At 47.3% G+C, this 19,325-nt stretch overlaps 1 protein-coding gene across 3 annotated transcripts; it reads right to left on the bottom strand.

Annotated features, from left to right (window-relative positions):
• Positions 1–3,867: 3,867 nt before the first annotated feature.
• Positions 3,868–19,230, bottom strand: LOC136456403 (LEAF RUST 10 DISEASE-RESISTANCE LOCUS RECEPTOR-LIKE PROTEIN KINASE-like 2.1). 3 transcript variants are annotated; one of them, XM_066456253.1, is made up of 3 exons: positions 17,429–19,230; positions 6,381–6,410; positions 3,868–6,088 (listed from the first exon to the last, which is right to left on the bottom strand). In XM_066456253.1, the coding sequence occupies exons 1-3, from the start codon at positions 18,264–18,266 to the stop codon at positions 5,046–5,048; spliced, it is 1,911 nt and encodes a 636-aa protein (XP_066312350.1). In that variant the 5' UTR covers positions 18,267–19,230; the 3' UTR covers positions 3,868–5,045. The 3 variants fall into 3 exon arrangements, with proteins under 3 accessions (XP_066312350.1, XP_066312348.1, XP_066312349.1); XM_066456251.1 differs by lacking the exon at positions 17,429–19,230 and adding an exon at positions 7,522–8,583 and having other exon boundaries at positions 3,871–6,088; XM_066456252.1 differs by lacking the exon at positions 17,429–19,230 and adding an exon at positions 14,855–16,596 and having other exon boundaries at positions 3,873–6,088.
• Positions 19,231–19,325: the final 95 nt, after the last annotated feature.

The raw sequence follows: 19,325 nt of genomic DNA, 5'->3' as shown, positions 1-19,325 counted from the left end.
GAACACCCCTGAGGTTAGACACTAGGGCTGGAATATTCCTGGAATGTACCGTAGCAGTTGAGGGGCACTGTTGTAAACTCTGTAAAGTTGTAGTTGAGCCCTATAAATAGGGAACACTTGTAACTGTGAGAGAGAGGTTGGTGAAGCAATTATGAAACCCTAGTTCTTGTGAGTCGGTACTTGATCCTCACTCTCTCCTTCAGGCAGAGCCTAAGCCATAGCCCGAGTCCGGAGCATCAGCCAAAGCCGAGGGCCTCCACCCCTTTCTCTTACTCCTACTTGGCCAAAGCCTACCGAATCCCTCATTTAGCGACCTTCTGTCTGGAGCCTCCGCCAGAGGATTTTGTCCGATAGGAGTGCGCTGCGTTCAAGGACCTCCGCCCGTCTTAGGCGGAGGCCGGCCTCCGCCCATCTTGGGCAGAGACCCCGACCTAAGACGAAGGCCTCCGCCCACTTCTCACGCTTGTTAGAAACCGATGTTTCAACAATCTCCATACCTAGAATCTTCTTAGCAGCACCAAGATCCTTCATCTCAAACTCACTACTCAACAGTTTCTTCAATATAGTGATTTCTTTCTTGCTCTTAGCAGCAATCAACATATCATCAACATATAACAGCAAATATATAGGTGATCCATCAACAAATTTAATGTACACACATCTATCAAATTCAGACCTCTTAAAACCATGTGACATCATAAAAGAATCAAACATTTTATACCATTGACGAGGAGACTGTTTCAAACCATATAAGGACCTCTTTAATTTGCAAATATGATCCTCCTTACCAGGTACTATGAACCCTTCTAGCTGGTCCATGTATATGTCCTCCTCGAGCTTTCCATGTAGAAACACAATCTTTATATCTAACTGCTCAAGCTCAAGATCTCGTATAGTAACAATACCAAAAAATATACGAATTAAACTATACTTTACAACCGGAGAGAACACATCATTATAATCAACACCAGAAATCTGACTGAAACCTTTTGCTACTAACCTTGCCTTTAATCTTGGAGGCTCACTAGGAGACAAACCCTCCTTTGTCTTGAAAATCCATTTGCAACGAACGGCCTTCTTTTGTCTAGGCAAGCGCACAACATCCCATGTGCCATTTTTCTCGAGTGACTGCATCTCCTCTTGCATAGCGAAAATCCACTTCTCACGGTCACCAGAAACAACAGCTTCAGTGTACGTAGCCGGCTCATGAATGTTCTCCACCTGTTCAGCACAACTAAAGGCATAATGAACAATATCACATTCCTCAATTAAACATGAACGAGGTCCATAATTCCTCTTTGTTCTACGATCTGCAATAGACTGATTTTGAGGCTACAAAATAGGAGGTGAGTGTTGAACAATATCATGAACATTGTTATCAACAATTTTAGTTTTCTGATCATCTACGTGCTCCACCTGCACGCTAACATGTTTCTGTTCCTCATCAGAACCAACTGATGAAACATCTGTCGACAAGCTATCATTAAACATAATAGATTCATTGAAAACAATGCTCCTGTTCATGAAAGTCTTTTTAGTTTCAGGATTCCATAACTTATATCCTTTAACTCCAGAACCATAACCAAGAAACAGACACTTAATAGCTCTAGGTTCTAGCTTTCCATTATCAACATGAGCATAAGCAGTGCAACCGAAAACTCTCAACTGTGAATAATCAGCAGGCATACCAGACCATGTCTCCATAGGAGTTTTCTTATTAAGTGGGATAGAAGGTGACCGGTTGATCAAGTAACAGGCAGTGTTAGCAGTCTCAGCCCTAAAACGCTTGTTCATACGAGCATTGGACAGCATGCAACGAGCCCTCGAGATGATGGTTCGGTTCATGCGCTCAGCCACATCATTTTGCTGAGGAGTGTACGGGATGGTGTGGTGCCTGACAATGCCTTCTTCCCTGTAGTAATTATTAAAAGCATCCGAACAGAATTCACTGTCATTGTTAGTACGAAGCAATTTTACCTTCTTTTCAGTTTACTTTTCTATCATAACTTTTCACTCTTTAAAAACAGCAAAAGTATCATCTTTATTTTTCAGAAAGTAAGGCCACACTTTTCTAGAGTAATCATTAATAATGGTAAGCATGTAACGAGCACCACCATAAGAGGGCTTACGAGACGGCCCCCACAAATCAGCATGTACATAATCAAGTGTACCTTTGGTGGTATAAATAGATGCATTGAATTTTACCCTCTTGTGCTTACCAAAAACACAGTGCTCACAGAACTTCATCTTACCCACAGTGTAGCCATCCAGCAGGTCTCTCTTGATCAATTCTACCATAGCAAGTTCACTCATATGCCCAAGACGCATATGCCAAAGATTAATTTTACTTGGTTCATCATTAGAAACAATAGCAGTAGTAACGGAACCATGTAAAGTACTTCCTCTAAGAATATATAACTTTGTAGAATTCATATCACCTATCATATGAATGAGAGAGCCTTTTGATACCTTACACACTCCACTTGAACCGAAGTGTCTGTACCCCTCGGCATCAAGTGTGCTGAGGGAGATGAGATTTCTGGCCATCCCTGGTATGTGTCTCACATCTTTCAGTGTGCATATCATGCCATCATGCATCTTGATCTGAATAGAGCCAATGCCCACGATCTCACGTGGGTTGTTATCTCCCATATGCACGACATCTCCACTCTACATAGACTCGTAAGAACTAAACCAATCTTTATTAGAGCATATATGAAACGAACATGCATAATCAAGTATCCGTTCATCACGACCAGCAACACAACCAGCAAGCACAATAAGAACGTCTCCTGAATCAGAAGTATCAATAGCAGAGACAACAGAGGCCTTACCATCACCATCGGATTTATTTTCTGGTTTATACGTACCGTTTCTTTTCTCCTTATTCTGCAACTTCCAACAATCCTCAATGACATGAGTATCTTTCTTACAATACCTGCAGAACTTATCCCTGCCTCTGGACTTCGAACGACCTTTACCGTTCTTGCTCTTGTCTCGATTATTATTGTTGTTGTAGGTTTTCTGCTCGGGCCTGCCTCTAACCTGCAACACTTCGCCCTTGGAGGACGACACGTCAGACTGAACCATACCTTTCATCTTCTCCCTCGTCTGAAGGGCCTCATATATTTCCGCAAGGGTTAGTTCATCATGGCTTAATAGTATGGTATCTCAGAAATTTGCAAACGAAGTAGGCAGTGAGCATAACAGTAGAAGAGCTAAATCTTTATTATCATATTTTACCTCTATCGACACTAGGTCGGCAACGATCTCCTTAAAGATCGATAAGTGGTTCATCACCGAACCACCTTCTTACAGCTTGTGCGTGAACAACTTCATCTTTACATGCATCTTACTGGTTAGATCCTTGGACATATAGATCGATTCCAGCTTGAGCCAAAGTTCTGTGACAGTTTTCTCCTGCAGGCTGCAGCACTTCTTGCAAAATATCATTATGTAGATGAAGTTGAATAAGAGACAGAGCCTTACGATCCTTTCGCTTCTCTTCAGCGGTCCATGACTTCTGCCCTTTTCCTCTGAAACCATCCAACGCCTCATCAAGATCCAAAGATTGTGCCAGAATCGCCCACATCTTGACTTGCCACAGTGCAAATCTTGTTTTATAATCCAGCAGTGGTAGATCAAACTTCATCGATGCCATCGCGAAACCCTAAGGTGAAACCAAGCTTTGATACCATTTGTTAGAAACGATAGACAATATAAACGACGAAGAACAATATATCAAACACAGGGGACACACGATTTTAACGTGAAAAACCCTTCCAAGGAGGAAGGGAAAAAACCACAGGCACCAGCCAGCAAATCTTCACTATATCGGGTGAGGTTATAAACGTCGGGGATTTATAACTTTTCTTGTCCCAAGACGACGGCTTACAGGGAGTATATATAGATGAAAAATCATAATAGGCGACAATCCATACCGGCGATGGGCCCCGCTTCGCTCCGACAGAAGTTAGCCTTTATTTTGTAGATAACTGAATTTGGATCGCAACTTAACATAAAGAAGTTTGGTCAGCACAACCAGAGCTACCCATGAAAAGATTTGGTTTGAACGTAGAATAGTCCTCCGTTGATTGGTCCACTGATCACTTAGTCTTGTAGTGCAGGCAAATCGTCTTGGTTCATAAACGTATCTGCTGGGCTAACTTTCGTGGTGACAGAAAGCTCCGTCGAAAATGGATTGAACTCTAGTAGGAAGTCAAGATACGCGCTGTCGGTAACTCGTCACCGCAGGAGTCCCCGTCAATCACTGTCAATCTTTACAGGACTTGCGAAGTCAGTCGTCATAGAAAAATTTCCACGTCCAGTGGAGGGACTTTTGTCACACAGTGGAGGTCTGGGTCGATCGCTTCCTTCGAAGTTCGGACTTTTGTGCCTGTGGAAATTAGTTGGCTCTGGAGACAGGGAACGCGGTCATCTGTTAGGAAGCTACCCGGGCGGCCGGGAAGCGGAGTGGAGGCAAACATGCGCGCAGGCGGAACCGCTATAGCCGACGGTCACTTATGAGTGCGGACAGCTGAAATCTCAGCTATGACCACATCGGTTGAGCCTTCTGACTTCGATAAGCTCCGACACTTAATGCCTACTGATCATCTCTAGTCCTCAGTTCAAGTATTTTCAGGAATTGGGCGTCGCAATTCTGATCTGAATTGTAATGAAGAGTTTAGTCGCTATTTTAATTTGTGTAATGTATTCCATCGCGATTTAAATTTTAAACCCGGACCACCTACTGAATTTGTAATGCATCTGTCCAGTGATCTTAGTGTACATGTACACAGAAGAGAATCAGTGCTTGCAGCAAGTCTGAAGTCTGAACAAAGTACTCTAATACCATCATACTGTGTCGTATGAGGCTACGAGCACCCCTCTCCAGAAATTCCTATGTAGTTACTACATCTATGTTTACAGAACAAAAATAGCATTTGATGCATGCCCTTAGTTCTGCATACTATATAACAAATATTTGCATTTGTACAACTTGGTAACGCTAGCAACATTTATTAGTAGGAAAATATCTATGCTTGTCAGCTCAAGAGAACTTTGGGTGGCAATTCCAGATTACTTGTGCTTCCTTCCAGCATCTCGACGACTCTAGTCATTGTTGGTCGATCAGTTGGAATCACTTGTATGCACCACAAACCTACAACTATCATCTTTCTCACGAGCTCTGTGGTCTCACCATCAATCTCAGAAGCACTGATACAGTAGTCGTCCAAATGTTCATAAATCCACTGAGGGAAATATTGGCTACTAGATTCACTATTTTCACTTGTATTCTTGTCCCTTGCTCCAACCATCTCAAGGACCATCATTCCATAACTATAGACATCAGACTTGCTACTGACCAGTCCGAATTGCTTTGAGTAGACCTCTGGGGCGATATAACCTATTGTCCCTCTTGCACCAGCAATAGAGATGGCACTCTCTTTATTCAGGCATAGCTTGGCCAATCCAAAGTCAGATATCTTAGGGCAGAAATCCTGATCCAATAGAATGTTGTGTGGTTTGATGTCAAAATGCACGATTCGAGTATTGCATCCTCGGTGGAGATATTCAAGTCCTCTAGCCGTGCCAATTGCTATATCAAATAATTTCTCCCAACTTAGTAAATTTTCACTATTCATGTTTCTATTGAAGGCGTACCTTTCAAGCGAACCATTTGGCATGTACTCGTAAATAAGTGCCCTTTTAGATCCTTGCAAGCAAAATCCTAAAAGTGTCACAACGTTGATATGAGAAGTTCTGCTAATACTAGCCACCTCGTTCATAAATTCCTCACCGTCACCTTTGGTGTCCTTTAGCATCTTAACTGCTACTTGGCGGCCATCATGGAGGTTGCCTCTGTATACAGCACCAAATCCACCTTGGCCTAGCTTCACATCAAAGGATTTCGTCATTCTTTTAACATTTGCATAAGTGTATCTTTTCGGATGTATATTTCCGTTCTTTTGTAGAAAGGACTCAATCCTTGGTTCGTCCTTTGATTTGAGGGGTAGCCAAGCATATTTACGAGCCGAGAAGAATATGAGAATTCCTAGACATAGGAATAACGTGCCTGCAACAATACCTGCATCACAAAAGCATCACAAAAGAATTCAACTACAAAGCATTCTAAAAATTCAATTTGCAAAGAAAAATGCACCACTAGTCAGTGAGGGAACTCATCAGATTATTGCCCAAAGGAAGGATGAAATTTATCTACATTGTTGTCATTGGTTAGTGGATTCTAAATAATTTTTTTTGAGAATTATGAATTTTCAAACATGACACATGCCAATAATTCATTATATGCTGCTTTTCTTCTGCTCATTTTAGACTAAATGAAGATGGGTACTGACTATAGGCTGCGTAGTGCTTACCAACAATAATTGCTGTTTTCCCTTTTGATCCTGTATGCCAAAGAACAAAAGACAATGTCAGATTTGAGCAATATTACGTCAAACACAAACACAAAGCACAATTGTCTTGCAAAATAGTTTTTTCGAAAATAATACCAATGTTTGTATCTTCAAATTAAATAGGTTTATTATAAAAATATATTCCATCATTAATCTAGTGATACTTATTACATATCATAAATAAGATTATTTAATTTTTTGTTAAAAATAGGAATTGTTTGACTCATATGAGGAAGCGAGATTTTTATTTTATTTTTGGAGGGAGGAAGTACTTAACGAGACAGGTGGGCCCACAAGTTTTGCTTCATTATACCTCGAAAACGTTTGTATGGTCATTGAGAACAATTTCCTTCATAATTGAGGTTCCGGGTAGTCGTGAGAGTACTTGATTGGCGGTTGATCGGATGTTCTCAGTCACAAGTCACTTGATTGGCGAAATGATGAATGCTTGACTATGTACTGGATTCGTAATGTGCTGGTGATGAGAGCCTAATTTTAGTCAATTCATGGTGGCCTATGCAAAACCAACGTGCTCATTGTCTTCGATTCTTCTGAAAATTTAAGAGCTTTGAGTTCGTCGTTTTTTGTTTGTGAATAGGAAACCTAATCCTGAAACTCATTTTAGTTTGAAGCGAAGCCTCAATACAACACACAGGCGTAAATCTCTCAGTAGGTTTAAGGGCTTACTTGATGCGATCTGTATGCAGTCCACACGGAAACAGGGGCAATACCGCCTCTGCTCGTGGAGCACGGCAGGCCGCCGGGCCGCCTGATGAATCTCGCTCACGAGAAAAAGGACGGATTTGGTGCAAAAAGCAGAACGAGGGTCGCGAGGCTGTAAACATCCTTGTCGAATGATGCAAGCAGGAGCCAGAATTTCCAGCTCTGTACCGACCCAAGCATTAATTTCCCAGGCAAACCCCAACGAAGTGTAGACTAGATCAAGGTCAAACCATTCACCATTAGCACGAGGCAAGAAGGAGCAGCGGGACGCGCACACACGGGACGTTGCGGGGCTAGCTACGAGGTTGCAAGCTACTGACGGAACCGGTGCGTGCTCTGGTGATTGCAAAAAACAAAGGGTTGGTTCAGGAGGACTTACGTGATGCAGTTGCGGTGCTGATGTGTTCGCAGTCCGGGTTGCCCACCTTCCCTCCGTGGCACAAGCAGCCCTGGAATTCACTGTGCTGGCTATAGGCGCATCGCCCGTTCGACTTCTCGCACAGGTGACACCCATCCGCTGTGAGACGTTCCCATTCCAACTCGAACCCACGCCTGAGCACGTCTCCATACCCGCCGCTTCTGAGGTATTGCTGGTTACTTGCTGCCATCAGAACATCGTGGTTCACTGGCACGGTGACAATCATGTTGCAGTTCATCGCCAATTCTTGCTCCGGATAACTGCCATGCTCATCAGTCATGACCACGAAGGAGTCTCCTGGGCCAGCATCTGGCGGACTCTTGAAATCCGCGCATTTGATTTTGTATGCGTCAAACTCAAGCGTCATGGAATCGCCTAGGTGGCAGCCGAAGAAGAAGGTGAGGTTGTGGAAGGCGCTGCTGTTGTACGGCCATGTCTCGTCGAAGGTGACGTTGTGGCTGACTGCAGGGCAGCTGCCGCCGACGAACACGTCGCTGTCCGCCAGAATGATGGTGTGATTGTCGTAGAAGATCTTCTGGACGGCGTAGTTCTCGCCGCCGAGACTGATGACCGGGATCCCGGTCGGCCCTTCGCCTTGGCAGAAAATCTTCAGGTCGGTGTAGCCGCAGGAGTAGTTGTATCCGTAATCGGCGGTCTCTCTGGTCGCGTCGGCGAGGTAGAAGGGATAGCTGATATTGACGCCGCCGCACTTGAACGATTCCGAGCAAATCGAACCGTCATAGGTGGTCGGGAGCGACGGAGGGATGGCATGGGAGGCAGGGACATGGACATGGACGGCGAGGAAGACGAAGAGGAGGACGGGGAGACGTGGTACTGGTAGGTGAGCAGCCATGGTGGCGAGAAGACGAGGTGGGTTCGCGCTCATCTGGCTGTTTTGTTAGCTCCAACTGGGCACGCAGTTGCTTGTGACTTGCGGCCGCCGCCGTTTATAGGTGCCATGGACTTGACCGGGTTTCGGCGAAGGTTGGTTGCTGGTGGGCCCGGAGGTGGGGCAGGAGATAACACGGATTGAGACTTGGCCGTGGACTCGGCGGTCTTCCCGGTCCGTGCCAAGCCGTTTGATCACTGATCGTGGGCTGCCTGCTACGTCCTCCCTAGGCTTGTTGGTCCAGTCAGGCAAGATACGATCTTAACCTACTACTGCTTGGTACGGAGTATGATTTTAGTTGACTTCCATTCGGACCGTTTGCCAATCAAAGGCAGACATAATTCTCTGTTGAAATTCGCAGACATAATTCTCCTTGTCAATAAGGCAACGGATCCATATCCTGCTAGTAACTTAGGCCAAAATGTAAAACAAGTTCAGTGTCCTTTTTGACCAGATAGGCAGATCCTGCATTTTGAATAATCTATATCTTGTAGTAATAGTAGAGCATGATGCAAGATCTTCCTTTCTGTCCTCTCTTTTATTTTGCTGAAACTTGCTCCTCTTTAGGAAGATACGATGCATCATGTAATAACATGGAAAAATGCTACGATACAGGGAAAAGTTGCAGAGGCAAGTAATCAATTCGCCTTTGGTGAATAACTTGGTCTTTGTATATATATTATTATATAAAGTCGTAATCATAATGTCCCTCAGGACTCAGGACACAGGGCTATGGGTAGGAGGTCGGCATCAAAATAAAGGTGGGCAACAAATATCTTGCAAGACAGACATCTGAAATATTCCTAAGCTTTCTGAATAGCCAAAAGTGAACATCTCAATATGAAATCAGAGCAGTTGAAAGCCATCAAATCAAAGAAGAAGCAATTTTTACCAGTACTAGTTTTTGAGATTATATCCTCATCAACATCTCAAACAAATCAGAGCAGTTTGAAAAGGCTAACCAGGGAATCAAAGTCTTGAATGAAGAAGGTTTGAAATGTAAAGCTACCACTCTAAACCTGCTAGTTGAAGAACACAATAATCTTTGAAGTCTTGAACATAGAAATTTTAAGCTAGAGGCTCATGGCTCATACTGTTCCAAAGTAGTACAGTGATTCTACAGTGTATCCAGTTACCAATAATGTGAGTGAAAATGCCTACTATATGAAGTTGCTATCTCAGGCATCAACGGTCCCAATTAATGTGCACAGCAGCGATTCATGCAACCACAAAAAAAACTGAAGCGTCGCGGTTTTCAGTTAGAGCGACGAGATGTCTGTCGCTGAAATTAACAAGACTACGCTGGTGCGCATCAGTTTCTGCTGTGCTCCTACATCGACAGGTGGGCATGGATCTCTCTTTAAGTCATTAGACGCGCAACCATTAATTCCGCATGTGTGCTTGCCTTCGGTGGGCGCCTCTGGGGGCATCATTGTGGCTTGGCGTCGATCGGAGTGGGCTGCGACCAATCATGCATGTCGTTCTTTTTCTGTGTCTTTACAATTAGCTGCTACTTCTTCGCAGTCGCTTTCGTGGTCGTTGTCCGTCGTCTATGGTCCGGTACTGGACGAACTCAAGCCGGCATTCCTTGACGAGCTCAGAACATGTTGTGCTGCAGCGACTGGCCCGCTCATTATATGCGGGGACTTCAACCAAATTTATCAAGCAGCCGATAAGAATAACGATCGCCTTGACTTTCGTTCCATGCGTCGCTTCCGTCGCCTCATTGATGACTGCCGACTTGAGGAGCTCTTCCTCCATGGAAGATTGTACACCTGGAGCAGTGAAAGGAGGAGACCAACTCTGGAGAGAATTGACCGCGTGTTTGCTTCTGTGGACTGGGTCGAAGCCTTCCCTCGTCACCATCTGCGATGTTTGTCATCGGACTGCTCAGATCATGCACCTCTCTTACTACAGTTATGCACTGAGTCTTGGGCTAAGCCGCGGTTTCGCTTTGAAGCGTTCTGGGTACGCCTGGATGGGTTCGAAGATGTTGTCAAGCAATCTTGGGATTGTCAGGTACCAGGGGCTGATGCGTGTAGAGTGCTCGACTTCAAGCTACGCAAGCTGGCAAGGGACCTGAAAAGCTGGAGCATGCAGAATATAGGCAGCGTGAGGGCTCAGTTGTTCATGGCAAGAGAGATTGTGGCTCAGCTAGATGCGGCTCAGGACTACAGGGAACTGAATGACGTCGAGATTGCTCTTCGCCGGCTGATGAAGCAGCACACTCTAGGCTTGGCATCCCTGTCAAGAACTATTGCCCGTCAACGTTCGAGAGTCAGATTCCTTGAAGAAGGTGACGCCAATACGAAGTTCTTCCACCTGCAGGCTTGTCACAGGAACAGGAAGAATCAAATACCGTCAATCATGCACAATGGTAGCTGGTTTTCAGAAAATGAAGCAAAATCCGAGCTCATCTATGACTATTACAATGAAATTCTTGGGAAACCGTTTCAGCGGGCGCACTCTATAAACCTGACAAACCTACTGCCAAGGCTTGAACTCAACAGCATTGATGTATGCTTCACTGAGCAGGAGATCTGGGAAACGATCAGGGAGCTCCCGCCTGACCGCGCCCCGGGACCTGATGGGTTCACAGGGCTATTCTACAGAGTCGCTTGGCCCATTATTAAGGCTGATGTCGTTAATGCTTTCAACGCATTATGGTCTTTGGATTCCAGGAGTTTCCACCTGCTCAATGATGCGTTAATGGTTTTGCTCAGGAAGAATCAGGCGCCAAATTGCCTCAAGGATTTCCGTCCAATCTCGCTCATGCACAGCTTCAGCAAACTGTTTGCCAAATGCTTGGCTAGAAGGCTTGCACCAAAACTGAAACAATTGTCGCAAACAACCAGAGCGCATTCATTAAGGGCAGAGTCATACACGATAACTTCAGGGCGGTACAGCTTACATGCCGTTGGTTGCGTTCAAAAAAATTCCCATCGGTTCTCCTAAAGGTAGACATAGCCAAGGCATTTGATTCTGTCGCTTGGCCGTTCCTTCTGGAAATTCTGCAGCATATCGGTTTCTCTAGGCGCTGGACAAACTGGATCTCAATCCTGCTTTCAACAGCAAGCACAAGGGTACTAGTCAATGGTCGGCCGGGTCGCCGGATCGCGCATGCCCGTGGCCTACGGCAGGGTGATCCTATATCACCGATGCTCTTTGTTATTGTGATGGAAGTTCTCAATTCTCTGTTACAGGAGGCTGATCGTCGCTCTGCCTTGTCGCCCCTGCCGGGAAACACCATTTTGCACCGTGCCTCCTTGTATGCAGATGACCTGGTCGTTCTACTGTCACCCAAGCCACAGGACTTCAATTGCATTGCCCAGATTCTAGACTTGTTTGCTGGTGCTTCGGGGCTAATCACCAATGTGGATAAGTGCGTGGCGACACCCATCCGTTGTACTGACGACATGGTAGCAGCTGTCCAGGATGCGTTCCCGTGTGTCATCTCTCCGTTTCCGTGCAAATATCTGGGAATCCCGCTCTCGCTGGGGAGGCTCAAGCACGCGGAAGAACAGCCGATTGTCGATGCAGTCGCGGGCAGAATACCGACCTGGAAGTCTGGGCTCTTGACAAACGCGGGCCGCCTTCTTCTCACTAAGGTTACTTTGTCAGCAATTCCAGTACACCTTAGCATTGCCTGTTGCCTCTCTGAGTGGGCTATCAAGCAAATCGACAAGAGGCGTAGAGCCTTCCTCTGGGCGGGTGCTGAGACTTGTTCAGGTGGGAAGTGCAAGGTCGCTTGGCCGGTTGTGTGCCGGCCTAAAGAACTTGGAGGCCTGGGCGTTCTGGACCTCAGGTTTTTTGGCTACGCACTCAGGCTTCGCTGGGAATGGCTATCACGGGTTGATCAGCACAGTTGCTGGGGAAGGCTGCCGGCAAGGAAGGAGAGGGTAATTGAAGCTATGAGTAGGGCAAGCATCTCAGTTCAAATTGGAAATGGCAGCAGCACGATTTTTTGGACTGACAACTGGGCGTCAGTTGGCCCCCTAAACCTCTTTGCACCGGCTCTTTACAAGGCGACATCCAGAGCAGGAAGAAAACGCCTACTATGTGATGCAATTCAGGGTCACCGCTGGGCCCGTGATATCAATGGGGCAACTACGGCACAGGTTCTACGTGACTGTCTGCGTCTCTGGCTGCTACTCCGCTCGATCGTACTTCAACCATCGCAGCCTGATCACTTCGTCTGGAAATGGTCGTCCAACGGGAGCTACTCGGCATCTGCTACGTACAAGGCCTTCTTCAATGGAGCATCTCAATTAGCAGGCGCCAAGGAACTTTGGGCGGTCAGGGCGCCTCCCAGGGTTAAACTCTTCTTCTGGTATGTGCTGCATCGCCGTCTCTGGACCTCTGAACGACGAGCCAGGCACGGCTTGCAGAACAGCGATGTGTGCGCTCTGTGTGATCAGGCGCCTGAGACATGTAGGCATCTTATCCTCGGATGTGTCTTCTCCAGAGCAGTATGGGTCGCTTTGCTTCATCCTATACATCTGTTGGTTCTAGCACCAGACTCCGAGGCCGACATTGCTGAATGGTGGCTGCAACAACGACGTAGGCTGGACGGTGCATCCAGGACATTGTTTGACTCTCTGTTGCTTCTGATCGCTTGGTCACTATGGAAGGAAAGGAACAACAGAACTTTTGGGCGACCGACGTCGTCAGTTCATTCAGTTGTGCAAGCAGTAATCAGGGAAGGACAGGATTGGGTCCTTGGTGGCTTCACTCCTGTTGGTGAAATTGCTCAAGTCTGGTCGCAAGATTCTGCGAATATGTAATGCCTATGTCTGAGTTCCAGTAGTTAGGTTTGTGCTGTGCTGGTTGTCTGATGTTGGCGACTCGCCGCCATCAGCTACTGGTTTGTACTGTTTTAAACTTTTATCCCTCTTAATGAAAAACGGGTGAAGTCCCGGTCGCGAAAAAAAAGCTCTGGCCGGGGAGCGTTGTTTGGGCCTCTCTGTCAGGTGGGGTTTTCGGCCATAAACGTCGTAAGGCTTAATCAGCAACAGCCTACAGGCTGCACCTACGAGTCTTGTACATGAAGGTAAGCGCGTGTTTAGCTGGCACCCAAAATCTCAAAAAGTGCTACAGTACCCATCACATCGAATCTTGCGATACGTGCATGGAGCATTAAATGTAGACGAAAAAAAAACTAATTGCACAGTTTGGTTGGAAATTGCGAGATGAACGTTTTGAGCCTACTTAGTCTATGATTGAACACTAATTGACAAATAAAAACGAAAGTGCTACAGTAGCCCAAATTCCCAAATTCAGAGAACTAAACACGCTCTAATCTACTGTCATGCAAACCGTGATGTGGCAATCGATCGTAGCAAAGGACCCCGTCCTTTTTAAGCAATTAATTATGTATAAGTGCCTAGAGAGCAGTACTGAAGTCGCATGATTTGGTGCTGCAGCCTGCATGGAGCAGCTAAGGGGGTGTTTGGTTTCTACAGGAAAATTTTAGTCCCTGTCCCATCGAATGTTTGACACATGGAGTATTAAATATAGACGAAAAAAATAACTAATTGCACAGATTGTGACTAATTTGTGAGACGAATTTTTTAAGCCTAATTAGTCCATGATTTGACAATGTTGTGCTACAGTAAATATGTGCTAATGATGGATTAATTAGGCTTAATAAATTCGTCTCGGAAATTAGTCTCCATCTGTGTAATTAGTTTTATAATTAACTCATATTTAGTTCTCCTAAATAGCATCCAAATGTCCGATGTGACATGGACTAAAATTTAGTCCAGGAAACCAAACACCCCCTAACATATAGGGTACGGAAGGTAGGAGAGATGGATGCAAAGAGTACTTCCAAATTCTCAACCGGTCCTGGCCGTACGACGAGACACACACAACCAAGAGGAAGAAGTCTTGGGCGAGACGGAGCCCCGTCGCTGTGGCTCTACGATTTTCCTCAACGCGTGGTCGTGCTGAGAGCGACGCGACCGAACTCGGTGGTCCTGGATAAAATCTCGGAGGCCGACTCGTCCCAACAGCCCCGCCGGCGACAGACACTGGAAAACAAGCCGCGAGGTGCCGTTGCGCCATCGGATCGGAGCGGTGCTTTCAAGCTATCTATGAGAATTGGACTGACGCGCTTTAAGCTCTGGTTCGTTTCACACCCAGATATTTTATAGTGTTTGTCTGTATTTCTAACGCGACAGTGTTTTCTCCTGACAGAGAAGAAAGCGTTAGCGTGCAGAGGAAACCATGGATTATTAGCAGCGATATGGTGTGTAATTATGCAGGTAGTAATGACACCTGATAGAATGAATGCACGCCATCGAAGGCTAATGGCTCGACCATTTCTATGGCGATTTGGACGGTGAAAGCATGGCTGTTACGTACCGGGCCAAGACAGAGCGGAGGAGTCAGCAGAGATCTTACTACAACTGCCGCCGTCGCCCACACGGCCGTCGGGGCAGAGGCAGCCCAGGAACTCGCCGGCGCGGTTGTACCCGCACTTGCCGCTGGACTGCTCGCATTGGCCGCACGGACCGCCGGAGCTCCGGTCCCAGCCCAGCTGGAACCCCGCGCGGAGGGCCTTGCCGTACCCGTCCTTCCTCCACACCGGGTCCTGAGCGTCGGGCGGGATGGAGCTCTTGAGCACCGGCACTTCGAATATCTGCCGGCACGCGCTCGACCAGTCGCCGGGAGGCACCTCGCCGCGCGGGAGCACCAACGTCATGGAAGCCGGTTTGTCCATGTCTCCACAGGTGATGGGCTTGATGGTCGGCGGCTTCGGCGGTTTGGGAGCGGGCTCGGCCTCCGGGCCGAAGGAGCAGCCGACGAAGAAGAAGAGGTAGTCGACGCTGTGGAGAATAAGGGACAGCCGGACGGCCGGTGGGATGGTCACGTTGTGGTCCACGACGGGGCATCCGCCGTTGCCCGCGCCCGCGGCGTCCGCGTCGGCGAGCGAGACGATCAGGTTGGCGTAGTCGATGCCCGAGACCGTGTAGTTGTCGTCGCCGAGCTTCAGGACGGGCTTGTTGTTGGCGCCGTCGCAGATGATGGCGAGGCCCGGGTAGCCGCAGTAGGACTCGCCGTCGTGGTCCGGGACCGCCTTGGCGTCGTCGCTGGCGAGGTAGAACGGGTAGCTGATGTTCACGCCGCCGCAGAGGTACGGCCGAGACCGGCACGCGGAGACGGCGTACGTGTCGTCATCGCCGCGCGACGCGACGGCCGCGGCGAGTAGGAGGAGTACGAGGAGGTGGAGGAGGCCTCGGTCGTGGTGGCTCAGGGAAAGCATGGCAGCTGGGGAAGCTGGCAGCTCTGTTCAGGTCTCAGGAATTTCTGGCGCGCAGTTTTGGTTGGTGGACGGCGGGCAGGTTCCGGTTTTTTTGGTCAAGCGATGTTTTAAGCCTCGCTTTGGTAGTGGCAAGTGCAGCTAGCCGTGCAGTACCGGCGAAGGTTGGGTGGCTGACACTGACGACGGGCAAGGACACACGGGCAAACGATGGCTTGAGGAGGGGCCTGCCTGCTTGTAGTAGCGGACTCGCGAGTCGCGACGTTGCCAGCCTACCGCGCCACACTGCCAGAGTCGCTGCGCTACCTGACCCATGTCCCTATCCCATGGCGACTCCAGAGCTTTTTTTTTTTTGAAAAAAACAGGAGGGTCAACGAGCCCCTACTGATCAAATTAATGAAATGCAGTAAAACACAAGTACAAGTACAAAACAGACAAACTAAAGAAAGAGTGGGGCGTGGCTAGTCACTTTTCCAAATTGGCGTCAAAAGGAAGAGCTATTGGTCGTCTATTTTTTATTATTATACTGGTATTATCCTTGTGCAGGTGGTTTCTAGAAGGAAGCTGTTTTTTTTTCCTCCAATTTTCGTTTTGGAATGGTTGCCCTATTCTCCTGCGCGTGTTCAACGATTCCGTATGTATGCTACGGCAGAAATGCTTCGGTCAGTGGTTCCTGAAGATCGAGTCTATGGCCGTGAAAGACAGCTTGAGAAAATTGAGCCGCTTCCTCCTATCACTGGCGGTGTGGCTTCCAGCAGCAGCAGGCATGTGCCGGCGATGGGCTGTAAAAGTTCTGTCTCATTCCCGCCGACGGCAGCCGTGGAGAAATATAAGAGCATGCGCGGTCCAAGTTGTGGACGTTCAGGAGAACAGAGCGGTCCACAACTACACATCGCGTTCGGATTGGGGGAAGAATCGGTCAGAGTGGCTGGTCCTGGTCGTGTTCGGCTATTACTTTCAGCCTGCTTGGTTAACATCTAAAATTTGTCATGCTAAAGATTTGACAAGCCAAAAGTTGAGCAAAATCATTGCTATAGATTTGGCAAGACAAATGTAAGACTTGTAAGTTTTGGTAGCAAACCAAATACTAGCCAAAATCATGTATTGATCAGTGGTATGACAAATTTTGGAAGCGAACCAATCGTGCCATTATTCCATTCCATCCCACATACAGCTGCCGGCTTACTGTAATCAGGTAGTTGATGATGCGACTTCGAACTTAAACCTAACTCATGTAAAACATTACAGAGTGGTAAGCACGAGGGAGCGGCGGCTGCAGATTTTTGGGTTGGAAGGAAACTGACATTGAAGGCCCAAGGGGAATAAGATGAAGATGGCCCAAAATATGGCAAGCTGGTGGCAGGCTTCCGCTGGTGGTCCTGTTAAGGACAGGTCTAAAATTGCTACATGGTTGATTGATTTTTACAGATTTTTCATCCTTTAATTTAGATCCATTTCGACACCTTTTATTTTCAAAGAGCAATCGAAGTTCTTTGTTCAGGCCAAGCAAAGATTTGATTCCAAGGTAAAATTTGAAACAAAAACTTTTTTTTTTTACTGAAGCTACAACTAGCAGCTACCTGCCTACTTACAGTTGATGAAGCTGCAAGCTAATGGACCCCCTTAGCAATTTGACACCAAGGAAGGAGAAAAGGCTTGGTTTCAACCAAAAAAGGAAGGAGAAAAGGTAGTACTACAAGACAGAAAGGGCTTACCTTTGGTGCATTCATGGTTGCTCACTCGGCCGTTGGTACACAAGCAAGCCACGAATTCCCCATATCTGCTGTAGGCACAATGTCCATTGGATCCCTCGCAGTTGGTGCACAGCTCGGACTTCCTACTCGAGTTCCATCCCAACTGAAAACCCTGTTTAAGAGCGTTGCGGTACCCGTTGGTGCTCCATTGCGAATCGATCGTCAGGGAGTCGTTCTGAAGCACCGGCACTTGGATAACTTGCTTGCACTCCCGTGACAAAGTTTGTTGGGGCACCTCCGAATCCGAAGGAATCACAAAAGAATAATAACCAACCAAAGAACTTGGACATGAGATCGGGTTGATGTAAGGCTGCCCAGGGATAGTGTAGATGGAGCAGTTGGCGAAGAAGAGGAGGTAACCAACAGTGTACTCTGGCAATAAGTTGAGCCACACGGCGGGCGGCACGGTGACGTTGTGGTCGACCGGGCAGCTCTCATCGCCGTCGAGGACATCGGGATCGGCGAGGGAGATGGTGGAGTTGGTGTAGTCGATGCCCGTCACGTTGTACGAGTAGTCTGGGCCGCTGCCGAGTTGCAGGATGGGATACTTGTCGTCCACACAGTCGATGCCCAGCCCAGGGTACCCGCAGGAGGAGTTGTTGCCCAGGACATCTGCCGTCTCATCGGAAAGATAGAACGGGTAACTGATATTCACATCGCCGCATGTGTATGGCTGCACCTTGCATATGGAGGTGTTGTACTTGTAATCGTCGTCGGAAGGATCGCCACGGGAAGCGGCAAATAAGACGGCAAGGAGAAGCGGCAGCGGCAGCCGGTGCCGAAGCGAGCAGAGGGCCATGGCTGAATAAGTCGAGTTTTTTTTTCCTTTTTCCCTCCCCGTTAGTTCGGTGGCCGCCGGCCTCGGCTCTCTCTGTTTATAAGGCCAGTCTCAATGGAGTTTCATGGGGGGTTTCATGCACAATTAATAAGGTGCCACGTCAGTTTTTGCATGAAACTGGGAGGAGAGAGAAGAGATTCGTTTCATGGCCATGAAACTTATCCGCACTGTTTCCAAAACTTTGGAAACGCCGTGAAACCTGCACTGAGGCCCTTCCTTCGTTTCATCGCGACTTTTCTTCTCCGGGACCACGCGGGGAAGAGAGGGATGATAGGGATAGGTGGGACCCGTGAATAGTAAAATAAGGGATGAAACCGTGCCATGAAACTTTGCACTGTGGGAGAGACCCGTTTCATATCAAAGTTTCACGTGTTGGAAACTGGGAGGTGAAACTCTCCATTGAGACTGGCCGAAGGTTGGGTGGCAGACGAGGGCGGCACCGGACGGAAGAGCCGTGGTTGACCAGCCACCTGGGTGTCGCGAAATGCCAATCGCTTGCCACGCAAGGTCGGCTACGGCCTATGACTCCTGCCTCCCCGTCGTTGTTTCGTCGGGGCTTGTGTAGTTGTGTTCTATCTAGAAGAAAAGATTTGCGTTTAGCGTTGAACACTCGTACATGGTCAGCAACTACATAAATGCAGTGGTACTCAGGATTCTAGTCAGGACCCAGTCCTGTGATCCCCTCTGTGATGCAGTGATGGGAACTTTTTTGAGGAAAAGTGATGGGAACTTGGCAATCGGGGAAAGTTGTTCGTTCCGGAAAACTATTCATGTTCCTATTATGTGAAAAAACATGATGTAGTACCACATTTCTTATTCCACGTCCCTCCGCCCTGATCGTTTATGCTGAAATTTAGTTTGTGCTAAAATGTTGTAAGAGAAAAACACTGTTTCAGTAACACGGCTGCTAAGGTTGGGAACCATGAAATGGGAGTAAACAGAAAGTATGACGTCACGAATCACGACTAAGACCAAGAACCATGTCTTTGCATGGAAAAAAAAACACTCCTAACAATTAGA

This window comes from Miscanthus floridulus, chromosome 6 (assembly GCF_019320115.1).
Source record: "Miscanthus floridulus cultivar M001 chromosome 6, ASM1932011v1, whole genome shotgun sequence".
Taxonomy (NCBI): Eukaryota; Viridiplantae; Streptophyta; class Magnoliopsida; order Poales; family Poaceae; genus Miscanthus; species Miscanthus floridulus.
The sequence above is the reverse complement of the archived record's forward strand: the minus strand, read 5'-3'. Positions and strand labels throughout refer to the sequence as shown.

Coding starts and splice junctions, on each gene's coding strand:
- LOC136456403 (XM_066456251.1), bottom strand. CDS start 8,446: ATGAGCGCGAACCCACCTCGTCTTCTCGCCACCATGGCTGCTCACCTA. Junction 6,411..7,521: donor CAGCACCGCAACTGCATCAC/GTAAGTCCTCCT, acceptor TTTGGCATACAG/GATCAAAAGGGAAAACAGCA. Junction 6,089..6,380: donor GAAAACAGCAATTATTGTTG/GTAAGCACTACG, acceptor TTTGTGATGCAG/GTATTGTTGCAGGCACGTTA.